Source organism: Crinia signifera, chromosome 2 (genome assembly GCF_055691185.1).
Source record: "Crinia signifera chromosome 2, ASM5569118v1, whole genome shotgun sequence".
NCBI classification, from domain to species: domain Eukaryota; kingdom Metazoa; phylum Chordata; class Amphibia; order Anura; family Myobatrachidae; genus Crinia; species Crinia signifera.
This window is the reverse complement of record NC_139218.1, coordinates 196,222,959-196,238,765: the sequence shown is the minus strand read 5'-3', so window position 1 is coordinate 196,238,765 and position 15,807 is coordinate 196,222,959. Positions and strand designations below refer to the sequence as shown.

At 44.1% G+C, this 15,807-nt stretch overlaps 1 protein-coding gene across 3 annotated transcripts in view; it reads right to left on the bottom strand.

Moving 5' to 3' along the window:
• Positions 1–14,464, bottom strand: part of MAP7D1 (MAP7 domain containing 1) — a 119,055-nt gene extending 104,591 nt beyond the window's left edge. The window contains exon 1 of one of the 3 annotated variants that reach the window (XM_083173522.1): positions 13,883–14,464. In XM_083173522.1, the coding sequence (XP_083029648.1) occupies positions 13,883–13,928 (46 nt within the window). In that variant the 5' untranslated portion in view covers positions 13,929–14,464. The remainder of the gene's footprint in view (positions 1–13,882) is intronic. The other 2 variants (XM_083173521.1, XM_083173520.1) reach the window with 2 other exon arrangements.
• Positions 14,465–15,807: the final 1,343 nt, after the last annotated feature.

Sequence of the window (15,807 nt, the reverse complement as noted above, 5' to 3'; positions counted from 1 at the left end):
TTGATTCAATAAGCAAAATCGAATCGAAAACCTGTCAAAATCGAAGAGTGTGTACATCCCTTAAGTGCAGGTGGGTAGTAAAGAAGTGTGTCCTACAGCAGCCGCAGTGAAGCAAGCAAGACATAATTGCAGGACAAGCTGTCTCTTACCTAAAGAGGGGGTCCTGGGTTTCCTCCTTGAGTTTGGAATCAGCAGCATAATGTCAATAATTGAGGGATGGGTATGCATTTGCAACTCAGGTTGCACTGGGAATGTACAGCAGCTCCCAATCTGTTAATGCTATTTATAGCTTGAAGTGGGAATTCCATTGCTTTCTTGGCCACACATTTGTAAAATATTTAATAAATAAGGCTTTCACGTAAAGCTAAATACACACGGAGCGATTGGTCACTTAGCGACCAAATTGCGGAGGGTACTGTTTTCATCAACGACCAGCGATTGTTGCTGATGAAAACGAGACTCTCCTGGTGGGAAGCCGCTGGTTGCAGGAGCATGCTCCTGCAACCAGCGACCACTGCAGGGCTGTGACCGTTGCCCTGTACGCACGGGCATAAGGGTTCTCAGTGCCCATATCCCTGGCGATTTTGGCTGAAATCGCCCTGTGTGTATGGAGCTTTATTATGATATTCCATAAGTCTACGTATGTACGTACGTACGTACGTACGTACGTACATACATACATCATGTTTAAGGTCTAATGGGTTTAAGGGCCTATTTAAAAAGGATTGCATATACAATGTGATTTTATCGCTGGGATGTATCTCCATGTGGTTCAGAAGAATGGGTGGCCACCTTAAGTCCAACTTTGTGTGCCTTATGAATAAATCCAGAAAAGGAAAACAAGACTACAAAAACATATTCATGGATATAAATGCCACTGTGCATAAACACAAAAAATAAAAATAATCAGTTTTGCTGGTTAGTCTCCCACTGTTAAAACATCTGCCCCAGGACAACAGATTACATAAAATCTGATATTTGGAGGAAAATTTAATAGGATGAGAGATTAAGAAAGTGAGAGATTTGGTAAGAAATCTCCAGGTTTTTTTAAAGTGGCAATCATTCACACTCCAAAACCAGTTTGATTTTTTTTTTAAAACTGGAGATTTCTTACTATGGGTGGGATGTATTAATATAAATCGCCGCCCGCCGCGATGCCAGTGCATATGTACTAACATATGTGGCTGGCATTGCGGTGATGGAGGCCCCCCACAATACCTGTAATGCGGTGTGCGGGGGGTCTCTGTCACCTCCTGCTCCCCTCACGCCAAGGACAGATAAGCAGGCTGTCCCTGGCGCCTCCTCCTCCCCCCTGCAGCCGGAGCGTGCTGTTCCTAGACTTGGATCCTATATAACGGCAACCAAGATCATCTCCAAGCACTGGGACTGCTGATCGTCATGCCAGGGTCTAGCACCAAGGTAAGCTGCTGGGCTGCCCCAACCTCCATGCACCCCCCCCCCCCTAGCCCCCGTCCGCTAGGTAAATGGATGCCGCGCACAGGCATCCATTCACCTCCTTCCCCCGGCTCCACTGCTGTCTGCACGGTACAGCAGTGAAGGCTATGTGCGCCTCCCGCACAACCTCCATACTAACTGCAGGCCGCTGCGGTCCGGAGGCTGGGCTTCCCCATTGCTTTAAACGTGAGCCACGTGGGATGACCCAGCATACCTTTTTACACTGCACCCCACCTGGGTTTTTTCCAGCTACCTTTCCCACCAATGCTGACCCAGGTCTGTGAGGCAAAATCCCGGGTTTTTGCCTCAGTGTAAAAGGGGTGTAATTAAGCTCACAATGTAGCGGTTTTGCATGTGGATCAGGGCTAAGGTCTTTTCATTAGACATCAATATTTATTTTAGGCTAAGGGATTGTAGCTCTTCAAATGTGTCTCGCACAGAAATCTGGTGCTCAAGACAGTTAAATAGCTCCCGGTCCCTTTACACAGGAGCTCTAGTGCCAAAAGCAAATAAAATCCCAAGTGATATGCAGATTACTTTAAATCATCTTTTAATACAGCTTTCCTGATGAATGTAACGCCCACACCACAGTAATGGAATGTTCTTCTGAAATGAACTACTAGTAGACATCTACAGCAACATTGCTGTCTAGGAATACATTGAGGACTACAAGCCTGAGTTTATTTATTTATTATTCATTAACAGATTCTTATATAGCGCACACATATTCCGCAGCACTTTACAGAGAATATTAGAACATTCACATCAGTCCCTGCCCCAGTGGAGCTTACAATCTATATTTCCTACCACATGTACATGGACACACAGACATTCTGGGTTAATATTGTTAGGAGCCAATGAACCTACCTGTATATTTTTGGATTGTGGGAGAATATACAAACTCTGCACAGTTAGGGCCATGGTGGGAACTGAACCCATTGTGGCACTCCCCATTGCCTCCCACAAAACATTTGCTCCCTGACAATCACTTGTGAAAGAATCTTCACTTTGAGAATTGTGACAGCAAATCAGTAGCATGGTTGCAGGGTCTCACGCACAGCTCACATATAATCATTCAACTGCAAAAACATTGGCGTAGTGTGCAACTCTGAATACATCTGCCCACCTTACCCTGACAAAAGTGAATTATTTGCCTTATAGGGAAATAGTTATCAACACCCTGCTAGAAAATCAAATTCGGATTTCTTGATAAAAAAAAAAAAAAAAATTGTCATTCTATTTCCTGCTGGTCTCATGCAACGCTAACTCCTGTAAAATAAAAATATTTGTGTTCTTTAAAGCTTAAAAGTATTCCCTAAACTAGAAAAATTATAGTAATTGCGGCGTGCAGCTCAGCAATAATACATGATCACAGAGCTCCAATACATAGACATTTGCAGTAGGAAAGCTGCTGTATAAAATACAAAAGGGAGGAATGCTGGAGACAGCTTGTGGGGGAAAACTGGAATCAATTCTAAAAATGTATTTTACTAGAGGTTATATGCACGATGCTTCAAATAACGGAAACCCCCATTTCACAAGCACTATTTATAAAAAGGTCTAATATCTACTGCTGCATCCAAATATGGTGTGTGTTACCATATGTTCTTTCTGTGATGGGATTACAGAAACACAGATTCTCAGCAACTGCTAACATCACGGGACTTTTACAGAAGACAATCAAGATGTTATTGTTAAAAAAAAAAAAAAAAAAGGAACCCTGGGAACACAAGAAAAGGAATAGAATGCATGACGGCTTTATTATACTTTCTTTTTACATGTAATAGTTTTCATAAGTAATGTAGGCTGACGTTTTTGTTACGTTTTTAAGACACATGTAGAAGGATATTGTAAGTTATTAGGCATTTCGGCTCGACAAGTTGCCATGTCTATTTTGGTTCTGTATACCTTTTAGGTACAGTATAACAACAAAAAATGTTTTAGGGCATAAAAGAGGACATAAAAGAACACAAATAAAGTCAGCCCAAAAATAACTTGCTACTCTAGACCATCACATCTTGCACTTTGAGAGGAGTTGATGGTCTTCTGAAAACACACATAATGCGAGCCACACAACAGCTCCAACATTCACCAACGCTGATCAAAATCACTGGAGAATCCGGTAAATTCTGCATATTAACACCTCAAATTTTTTCACATTTTTGGGAGAATTGGCTAACCCAGGATATCTATAATGTTGAATTCCCCAATTCCCTGACACCAGCAGAATGGGGAATGGGGAAATGCATCACAGATGTATGGGCCTCAAAAGTTCCATTATTAATCCAGATATCGATGAGGACTCTGTAGCCGGAATCATCAGTGTAACTATGACGGCGAGTTAGCGTTAGGTTAGGGATGCCAGCAGGGGGGGGGGGGGGGGGGGGGGGAGAATGAGGGCCATGCTGCAGCTGCAATATGGCCCTCGTTAAAGAGGTCCTCCCTCATCTGTCTGTTCTAATCAATCATTAACGATGTTGAGCGTACACACTAGACGAGAAACTAAAAGATATTACTCATAAGGGCCCTGAGTGATACCTTTAACTTTCTCGTCTACTGTATATAGGGCTAAATTCAGCACGGATCGGTTTATCGTACAACACACATCTTGCATTTGCAAGAATGAGTAGCAACAGAAAATGCGCACGGATGGTAAATACAATGCCCTCACAATTTCGCTTGACAGAAGCCGGCGTTTGGTGGTGGATACCTGGGGCCAAATGTAATAGGGTGAGAGTTTCGGAAAGTGAGAGATTTTGGGAGAGTTTTCCCATGTTTTTTAAAGCAGCAATCAATTACACTGCAAAACCATTTTGCCACGTAATTTATTGCTGCTTTAAAAAACATGGGAAAACTCTCCCAAAATCTCTCACTTTCTGAAACTCTCACCCTATTACATTTTGCCCCTGATGTTTTCTGGGAGTGTCATAAAAGATACAGGTGAACCCAGGCGTGTTCAGGGTGGGTCTCTGATGTCAGTGCATGCCTTGTGTAGCCTGTCTCAGATGCAGATCAGTGGATGCCTCAGAGCGACTCACATTTCCCGACACTGAAAAATCCTTTTGATGGTTTGAGAATTGTGTATGAATTTTCAAGCGGATAGCGATCTGCGATCTATTCACAATTCAGGAAGGGACTTTTTTTTACCTTTCTGTCTGGGTGGTGGCTATCTACTCGCAGTTAACTGCAACTTCTCGAATTAGCATTCCATAATGAATTAGGCTCATAGTTTCCAGATGAACACTATGGGCGGGATGTATTAACATAAATCGCCGGCTGTCTGCCGCGATGCCAGCACATATAGACTAACCTATAAGGCTGGCATGGCGGTGACGGAGGCCCCCCGCAATACCTGTACTGTGGTGTGCTGGGGGTCTCTGTCACCTCCCAGCTGCCTACTGCTCCAGTCACGCCGGGACAGCTCAGTGTGGCTGTCCCCGGTGCCTCCTCATCCCCCCTGCAGCCGGACGGATGTCTGGCTGCCTTGCTAGGGGGAGGAGGGGCTTACCTTCCAGGGTCCAGGAGGACCTGCAGCAGGAAGGTAAGCCAGAGGGAGGGGGAGAGGGGGGTTGGCGAGGCGGCTTCTATAGGGTATCGCCACCCAAAGGTGGTGATACCCTGGCAGGCGGTAACGGTGCGGTCGGGTTTTAGGACATATGAAAAGGCTGTAAAACTGGTGTTTTACCGCATTTTCAGCTGCATACATCCCGCCCTTAGGGTGGTATAATAGTTTTTTACCAGCATTTCAGCTTGCTATCCCTGGGGGTGGTAAGCTAAAATGTGCGAATGCATGGCTAAACCGGACCATAATCAGTGTAATTTGTACACAAAATAATAATAATAATATAATAAATTGGTCAATTGAATATTGGATCTCTTGTCACTTTAGATGGGAGACCAGCCTATGGCCCTTATTCTGGTTCGGACGGTACGGCCCGCGTGCGGCCGTACCGCCGATGTTTTTATTCTGCACATGCGCAGAGGTCAATCTGCGCATGTGCAGCCCCCTTCGCCGCAGACGTATTTCGTCCGCCGCAAAGGGGGCGTATAGGGGCGTGAGGGGCTTCAGACCCTCATTTCCCTATGTGTACGCCCCGCGTTTCATGGGCGTTCCCATGCAAACGCGGGGCGTATGCATGGTAATGAGGGTATGACGCAACTCATGGGGGCGGAAAGCTGACGTCGCCGGATGTCAGCTCTCAGCCCCCATACAAGCTAGCACACGGACGATTGTCCGTGTGGTCTCAGCTTGCGGGAGCTGCTGGGGCGTGCGGACCTGCCTTCGATGGTCGACGACCATCGAATGCAGGGGGCAGCTCCCACCATGGTGGAGGCGTACGCCTCCACCATTTTTATGCGGATCGCCAGCCGTCCGTGTACGGACGGCCGTGGCGATCCGTCTCGTGGGCGGGGATTGGTTTGTGCGGCCAGAGCACAGTGTGCGGCTCTGGCCGCACCAACCAGAATAAGGGCCTATCTGTTTGAGAAGTAAGATCTAGGGTTAACTCAGGCAATTTTCATACAGCTGTTTCATGGCCAATTTAAAAGGGCTGTGTGTTAATTACCCCCCAAGGCCCCTGTCTAAAAATTACCACAGTCTGCCCTAACAGGCTCCCAGTGACACCAAAAGAATTATGAGCCCTCAGTCACATCTTGATCAATGTGGCAATCCAGAGCACCAAGTATGTTCTAAGTATGGACAGAATGGTGTAAAAATGTATATATATATATATATATATATATATATATATATATATATATATATATATATATATATATATATATATATATATATATATATATATATATATACACACACACACCAATTTCAAGAATGCAGTTGTTTAAAGGGGCATGCACATGGGCCGATTTAATCCCTATTTCTAAACAATCTGACTAGATCGTTTAGTAATGAAACACGGATAGCTCCAGGTGTATACCCTATACCGATGCATCACCCGCAGAGATAAACACTGCTTAGATTGCAGTGAATTGCCTATAAGCATAGACAAATTACTGCTCAGCACAGATTGCACATGCTATGCATCTGCAACGATGGATGCTGAGCAATCTGTGCTTAAGCACCTCACTCAAGTCAAGTCGCCCCGTGTGTATGGGGCTTTAGGCCGACCACTATGTTAGGAGTTAACTTCTGTCATTAGTGGTACTGGGTCACTTGATAAAATAACTATAAATCCTGATTTAGCATTTGTGTGAATTGCAAGACTTTGAAAAACTAATATAATCTTCGTACTAGGTACATCAGAGATGGACAATTGTTACAGCTATGTTTAGCTCTGGTCAAAAATGTACTCTCTTTTAAAAATGCCTTATTGTGGTAGTTTTACAGGCAGACTTAAATTCCGAGTCATAAAAGTGAATAGATAAGTCATACCTCCTTAAGAAAATCCCTGGAATGTAACACTGGAACCAGTAGGAATGACAACGATGTCTAGTACATAATACAATGAATTTTGTGAAAAACAGTTATACATTAGGCAGGTATTACACCTCAATGCATATTTAGCAAATGTTTTTACTTCTGTTATGTATTTCACTAATTGCTCATTTTTCTTTGCCTCCAAATAAGACACTGATCTGCCCTGTATATATTATATTATCAGAAGTTGGTCATGTTACTGGTGTTACACAGCTCTCTCTGCTTTCTATAGGGTACAGTACGGGACAAAGAGGCAACATTCTGTTTTTTTTTTTGTTTCATTTTTTATAAACCTCCACAATGCTCCACACCAGCGACTGAAATAGCCAAATGGTAATGAAGACACTAGACCAGCAACTTTAACACACTTCATTATTCATGACTTATTGAGCAGCAGTGGCTGGCGCAATGCTATAAGCAGACATATAACTTATTAGGCAGAAAAATCTGCCAAGACTGCCCATGTGCCATCTCCATGACATATGGCAGGGCTGGCAGACTAGATAGCAATAAAACATTGTTTTCACTAGTAATAGAAAAAAAACAGATGGACAAATACAACTGCAGATTCGTAAAATAATTACCCTGATTGAAAGACCATTTCTTTACTACATAACTACTGCCCATTACATATGATATAATAAGCAAATACTGGAAACCTTCTATGTAATAACGGTGTTAAAAAAAAAAAAAAAAGTAATAAAAACATCCAAATGTATGCAGACAGCTACAGTGTATAAAAAAAACCACTGTACATTGCACCCAAATGTAGATTTTAAGCCACATTAAAGGGTGAAATACCAGCAAAACTATTTTCCAACATCATGACAGTCGTAGCACACATTGCATAAATAGGCTCTGTACGGTGGAACGGAAGTGACATTTTAAGTTTCATATGTCAAAGTCACATGCCTGGAATGCACCACTGTAATCATTATTGACAAGGAGGTCTGGTACATAGAAGGACTTTGTGGAATAAGTGATGTTAGTAAAAAATAAATAATAATAATAATAATAATAATATGTATTGAGTTTTCCCATTTTTCCCCATCCACATAGCATGCTCTGCTTTCTGCACTGTATCTATAAGCCATTAGACCTTAACTAAATACAACCTGAAGAGAAAATATAAAACTATTCTATAAAGCTGCTATTTATCATTAAATATTTGGGGCATACCCATAATATTAAGGATCCCTCAGATGTACTATTTAAGGATCGTAGCAAAGATCTCGGATATCTGCCACGGTCCCTCTGTTTTCATCTGCAAATGCGGCACCAATAAGTTTCTACTGAAGCTGCTGGGCTGTCAGATTTTCAATGGAATAAATAAATGCCGTCTTCATGTGACGGTATCCTGTAGTAGCTTATGGGCAACTATTTTATAAAGGGGGTTCCCCCCGCAGTGTGCACTGAGGAACTGAACCAGGAATCGGTACGATAACAACAATCCACCTGTGTACACTAAGAAACTGTAGAACACAGGTTCTCCAACTCGGTCCTCAGGACCCCACACAGTGTATTGCCAATACCGATCCGATGCGTGGTCCCGCGGGTCGGTAGGTCGGTCGTTATTCAGATCCTACCTGCTGCAGGTAGGATCTGAATAACGACCATACTGCCGGGTGCGGGTCGCCACCCGGATCGGACCTGCTCACGGTGCACATCGTGAGCAGGTCGTGCCCCCCGCATCATCGTGAGCGGGTCTGAAGAAACACTGACGACCCGCTCACAATGTGCATCGTGAGCGGGTTGTCGTGGTGTGTACCCTACATATGTTTTGCAGGACTCCTCACAGAATCACAAGTGAAATAATTAGCCCCACCTGTGGATCTTTTAATATGTGTCAGTCAGTAATGAGTGCACCTGTGCACCTGCCGGGTGACCTGGACAATGTGAACTGTGTGGGGTCCTGAGTTTGGGAACCCCTGCTGTAGAACAAAATGTGGAAGCCTATCACATCCATTGACCTTATGTTGCCCTTTATCAGTGGGACAGAGTAGCACCATACTAGTTGCAAAAGATTTTTCTAAAACAGGTGTCCTGTCTCCGACAACGAATCCGCTGGGTCTGATCGCATTGACAACTTCCAGTTAACGCATTGAGACATCACAGCCAGTGTAGCAAGTCGATGGATGGATGCTGGAATCAATCTTTACGCAACAGCAAACGCCATCCGTGAGCTCAAGTCTGGTTTGTCGAATTCATCAGTCACCAATTTCTGTCTTTGGCACATATGCAGTATGCTGAAGTCGATGAGAAACGTTGATATTGCCACATCAGACTCAGAATTAGGCCCGAAGTCTGTGAGCACATAGCAGCCTGCACCTCAGGGTATGTACTCTTTTGCTTACCATTGCTGGGATCTGTTTTCTCCCCAGCAAAGTGCTAGACAAAATAATACAGCTGGAAACACAAAACAACTAAAGATAAAATATTCAAAACCAATTTAATCTTAGATCTCCTTACGGAATACAAAATGTGCATCATTCAAACTTTATTTAGCCTTCAAGGTGGTGTTTGCTAACAGTCACTTATGCACCTTTAACACCAGCGACCCGGCAATTAACTGCCATTTTTGAGTACCGGGTAATTTGGATGGTTGGAGTCTGAGCCCCATTTACACCGAGCAGGAAATGATCGGATTAAAGTTTTTCAACCTCGTAATTGCTGAATAATCTGGGTTATTCTTCGCCATGAAAAGGGTCAACCCGGGTTGCCTACCCTGGTAAAAAGCAGGGTCGGCGACCCAGAATTGAAAAGTTTTAACCCGGTTTGCTTCTTGGTGTGAATGGGCCTTCCATCAGACAACTGGTAAAACCTACACACTGCAATTTGATAAAACCATCAAAAGACCATATGAAAGGGAAAGGGATGGGGAACCTTTGGCACTCCAGCTGTTGTTGAACTAAATATCCCAGCATGCCATGCTGCAGTTTTGCTTTTTAGCCATGCTAAAACCATTGCAGGGCATGCAAAGATGTATAGTTCAACAACAGCTGTTAAATGAGTTCTTCTCATCAGTATTTACTAAGGGAGAGCAGACTGTGGAACGAACATTTACCACAAACGGGACAAATAAGCCAGATCTCATTGTGGATTTCACGCCGAAAGAAATAATACTGAGGCTAAGCAAACTCAAAACAAATAAGTCACCAGGGCCAGATGGGATTCATCCGAGGGTATTAATGGAATTAAGGGATGAACTAGCTACCCCCCTACATTATATCTTTAGCAAGTCACTATCGTCAGGTATAGTACCAAAAGATTGGAGAATAGCAGAGGTAGTGCCAATATTCAAAAAAGGAAAAAAGGAAGATCCAGCTAATTACAGACCCGTTAGTTTAACATCAATTGTGGGTAAACTATTTGAAGGATTTTTAAGGGATGGTATCCAGGAATATTTAGATCATCACCTTCTACTCAGTACTAACCAACATGGGTTCGTGAAAAATCGTTCATGCCAAACTAATCTACTAGGGTTCTATGAAGAGGTTAGCAAAAACCTTGATAATGGAAATGCTGTAGATGTGATTTTCCTAGATTTTGCTAAAGCATTTGATACTGTCCCACACAAGAGATTGATTAATAAAATGGAGAACCTAGGATTGGGTGAAAATATCTGCAGATGGGTAGGAAATTGGCTATGTAATAGAGAACAAAGAGTGGTTGTGAATGGTGCCGTATCAGATATGATACCGGTACTAAGTGGAGTGCCCCAGGGTTCGGTTTTGGGGCCCATTTTGTTTAACATTTTTATTAACGATATTGGGATAGGGTTACTCAGCAATGTATCCATCTTTGCGGACGATACAAAACTTAGCAAAGTCATCAAATCACCAGAAGATATCACCATGCTTCAAAATGATCTTGCAATTCTAGATGAGTGGGCAAAAAAATGGAAGATGAGGTTCAATGTAAATAAATGTAAGGTTATGCACCTTGGGAGACACAACCAGTGTGCAAGTTACAACCTTAGCGGAGAGGAACTGGGTAATTCCACACTTGAAAAGGATCTAGGAGTCCAAATAGACAGCAATCTAGGATGTAGTGCCCATTGTAATGTAGCTACAAAAAAGGCCAACAAAATTCTGGCATGTATTAAGAGGGGAATGGAAACTAGGGACTCAAGGGTAATTATGCCACTATATAAAGCATTGGTGAGACCTCACCTAGAGTACGGAGTACAGTTCTGGGCCCCACACTATAAAAAGGACATCATAGAATTAGAAAAAGTCCAAAAGGCGAGCAACAAAGCTTATTAGGGGAATGGAGAATTTAAGCTACGGGGAGAGATTAAGCAATTTGGGACTATTTACATTAGAAAAGAGACGTTTAAGGGGGGACATGCTCAACATGTACAAGTATATCAAGGGCCAATATAAGGAACTGTCACACACCCTATTTTCTACTAGAAAGGAATCTAGGACGCGAGGGCATGAGTATAGATTAGAAGAAAAAAGATTTCATTCAGCTAGTAGAAAGAATTTCTTTACGGTCAGAACAGTCAAACTCTGGAACTCTCTTCCCAGAGAGGTGGTAACGGCTGGCTCATTAAATGCGTTCAAGGCAAAGTTGGACAAACATTTACTGGAGAAAAACATCCATGGGTACAAATAAGAAATATAATTTGTCTGTAAAATACCAGAACCAACCAAATCAGCAATGAATATCTATACCAGGTTGAACTAGATGGACGCAAGTCTTTTTTCAGCCTTACCTACTATGTAACTATGTAACAGCTGGAGTGCCAAAGGTTCCCCATCCCTGCCATATGAACAACCCTTAACGTATACATAGATATGACCACATGGCACTTTGGCATGCAGCTAGAAGACAACACTTGAAATGATTGTCTTCCTTCGACTAGAAAAAGGACTACAATAATAAAAGGCATCGTAGACACAATAACCGATCAAGCCAGATAATGATTTTGGTTGTGTGTACCTATTGTTGCGGAATGATACATACTGGACAATTTGGTCTTGAAACAAATGAGGGTACTCTTTACCTAGCACGGCGCCCGCGATTACAATCGTGGGCGTCGGGGGTAAAAAATCGCGGGCATCGCGGGTAAATCAAAAACGGGTGCGACGCGATGCCCGCGATTTTCCCATAGGGATCAATGTTAAAAGTCAGATTGGTCGCGATTTTAGCGTTAATTGGCTCAATGCCCGCGATTTTTACATAGGAAACAATGTTAAATGGGCCACAGAGCCCTAATAGTCCCCCTGAAGTGTGAAATGGCCCCCACAATTTTTAACGCCACCCCACGATCAACGTGAACCCGAAGCGTGGCGAGCGCAGCGAGCCCGCGAGGGGCGGCGGTACGCGTCCTCCGACCTTTTCATACCCCCACTATCCACGTCGGCGTGGAGTTGAGAATAGAATAGTGTGGCGAGCGCAGCGAGCCACCGAGCCCGAAGCGTGGCGAGCGCAGCGAGCCCCGCGAGGGGACGCGGATACCTTCACAGTTATACGCGTCCCCTCACGGGCTTCACAGGTGTCCGTGGCGACGCGGACACCTGTGAAGCCCGCGAGGGGACGCGTTTACCTGTGAAGGTATCCGCGTCCCCTCGCGGGGCTCGCTGCGCTCGCCACACTATTCTATTCTCAACTCCACGCCGACGTGGATAGTGGGGGTATGAAAAGGTCAGAGGACGCGTACCGCCACCCCTCGCGGGCTCGCTGCGCTCGCCACGCTTCGGGTTCACGTTGATCGTGGGGTGGCGTTAAAAATTGTGGGGGCCATTTCACACTTCAGGGGGACTATTAGGGCTCTGTGGCCCATTTAACATTGATTCCTATGTAAAAATCGCGACCAATCTGACTTTTAACACTAAAATCGCGACCAATCTGATTTTTAACATTGGTCCCTATGGGAAATCGCGGCCATCGCGGGCATCGCATCGCACCCGTTTTTTAGTGCATGCGATGGTCGCGATGGGCGCCGTGCTAGGTAAAGAGTACCCAAATGAGTAATGTGTGAGAACAAATAATAATAATAAAAAAAACACACAACACTTATTTTATTCCCCAGAAGATAATGGTAGTTTTAACTTGAGTTACTGTCATCATGGGTGATTAAGATATTTGGGGGTTGGGCTGCAGAACTTCTCTAAAACATCCTTTATTCCAAGCTATTTAGTAGTTTCCTTTTTCTGGGGGGTGGGTATGAAGGAAAAAACGAATTATACATGAAGATAAAATTCCTTGTAAGATGTTTAGCCAGTCTTGTCACACATACATTAGAACTACAAAAGGCCTCTCAGTATGTTAGCTACGGCTATACAACGGACTTCTTCCATATTTTAACATGGTCATTATTAGTATCATCATCATGATGTAGTCTTGCAGGATCTGATCTAGCCCTTGGCTCACTAGAGAACACTCTTTCCAGCTGCTGAAACTTGCTCCGTGCTAAAGGATAAAACACCACAAAGTATATCTTCCTTCAGAGGAACAGCCTGTTGGCTCTGAGGAGAGGAAAGAGGGGCTGAGCCCCCTCCTCCTGAATCAGGCTATTGTGTAGTTCTCCTCCATGAGGACTATTTGGGGCATTGTGTGCTATAATACAGAAGAAACCATGCATTTGGTGGAATCTGCAGAGTCATTAAGTGCACACAGCCCTATAAGCAGCAGCACTGGTCTATCTATTCTCTACAAGTGACCTCACCCAGACTGCCTGCGTGCCTAGGGAGTGGGCTGGCATATGCCACCCAGCTCTGCACGAATATTCCACCAAGATGCAGCACCGGTCACACCACTATGAAGAGCACCGATTATCCTGCCACACGAAAGCCATCTCTAAATAAATAACAGGATGACCAGAATACAAATCGCTACCAAGTAATACATTAGCAGTAATGTTATAGAGAAAAGCACTGATCAGTTTCCAGGCGCTTGGGAATATACATTACATACATAGCAGCCTCAGCCCGGCTGCTAGCCATACACATTGTATAGCAAACCAAGAAGCTACTGCACCTTGTGTGGCTTCCCCTGGCGTGCTCTCATCGGGCTGCTTGTCCATGTCCGTAACTGATCCAGTAACTGGGGCTGTGATTGTCACTGTGCTAGTTCCGGGGCTGCTGCTGCTGCGGTCCTTTAACTATCAGTGTTTAGTTTTGCTCCTCTGCTGCAGTCTCATTCCTATGGGCAACAGGATCCGTTTAACAGTTATGGGGAAAAGCCTTCCTCCTCATCCTCCTCATCATCATCACCAGCACCACATCCACCAGGGAGGGAAAAGAGTGCTGTCCGGCCCCCTCCCTGCTCACACACACAGAGCCAGGCTTTGCAGCTGAGATTTATTTCTTGTGAATGGAGATGACAGGTCTCTGGGTCACACACGGGCTCCCCGGTAACGTGCGAGCTCTCTGCCCCCCAGTCACTATGTACCCTGGGACAAATGGAAACTTGGGATGCAAGAGCAGCTATGTGTGAGTGAGAGCCAGGAGCAGCTGATGGGAATGCTGCTGCTGCTGCTATTGTAACAGACACTGTGCAACCTCTAACATAGGAGCGTACCAAGTGCAGCTGCAGGGGAGACCTCACTTCCTCTTCCCTTCTGGACACTGATGTTAGCACAAATAAAAGCAGCCAATGACATAGTGTGCCGCCGTGGCGTGTCACGTCTTCCCTTGTCCCTCTCACTGTGCCGAAGGTCGAGTTCTCTTTTATTGACACAGCATTGCACTGAGTAGCGCTATAGATCCCCCTTCTGCGCGGCTTGGTTGGACCCATCAGCGTGTTGAGACTATCTAAGGAAAGTTGCATTCTTTTAGGATTGGGAAGCAGCAGCAGCGAGAGCAGCACAGATGGTGACTCATTCCCGAGCCTGGCCCCAGACAGCACCCAGCCCAGTCTGTGCACAGGACGGTGCAGCCGGTGGGAATTGCACAATATCATCTGCTGCACCGGTCATTGCTGCAGGCTGCCCTCTCAGTCACCCAGGGCAGGTGACGTCATGCATCGTATTACATCATTGCACTCTGTGGATGGTGATTGAGAAATCATTTCTTGGAGATTTTTGGGTGATTCCAGTTTTTACGGATTTTTAATTGTATGTTCCACTTCCTATTAAACAAAGTTGAGTAATAGAGTTGTCTTGTCAGCTGCTATTCCAAAGTTTTTGCAAAGAGTTCATATACTGAAATAAGACTTATTCTTAGTTTAAATTTGGAATACTCTTTAAATTTCAATATTAATGTACATTTAAATGTTCATGTTAAGAGTCATTTTGCACATTAAAGGTACCACATTAAAGGTCATTTTGCACATTAAAGGTACCATTGATTAAAGGTACCATTAAATATTTGTGCATTAATTGAAGAAAACACTATTTAAGATGGAATATAATACAGTACAGTGGATATTTTGCAGTTATTGGTACATTTTGGGCTGTCAGTACCATCACAGGCATCCAAGTGCCGCCCCTAGGCACGTGCCTCACGTGCCTAATGGGAAATTCGGCTCTGGCTCATTGTCCAGGGGGTTATATGCTCATTTCTCAGGGGGTTAAAAGCTCTTTGCCAAGGAGGTTACATGCCCATTGCTTAGGGGTAATACAGTTGTTCTCATAAGTTTTACATGATTTTCTTCCCAATTGTCAGAGAATATGAATGATAACTCACAAACTTTTCTTTCACTCATGGTTAGTGGTTGGGTGAAGCCAATTATTGTCAAACAACGGTGTTTACTTGTTTAAAATCATAATGACAACAGAAAATACCCAAATGACCCTGATCAAAAGTTTACATACCCTGGAGATTTTGGCCTGATACCATGCACACAAGTTGACACAAACGGGTTTAAATAGCTACTAATGCCCCTTTCCCACTGCAGCTAAAAAACTGTAAATTGCTGATTTTCAGCGCAATTTACCGTTTTAAGGCTGCAGTGGGAAAGTG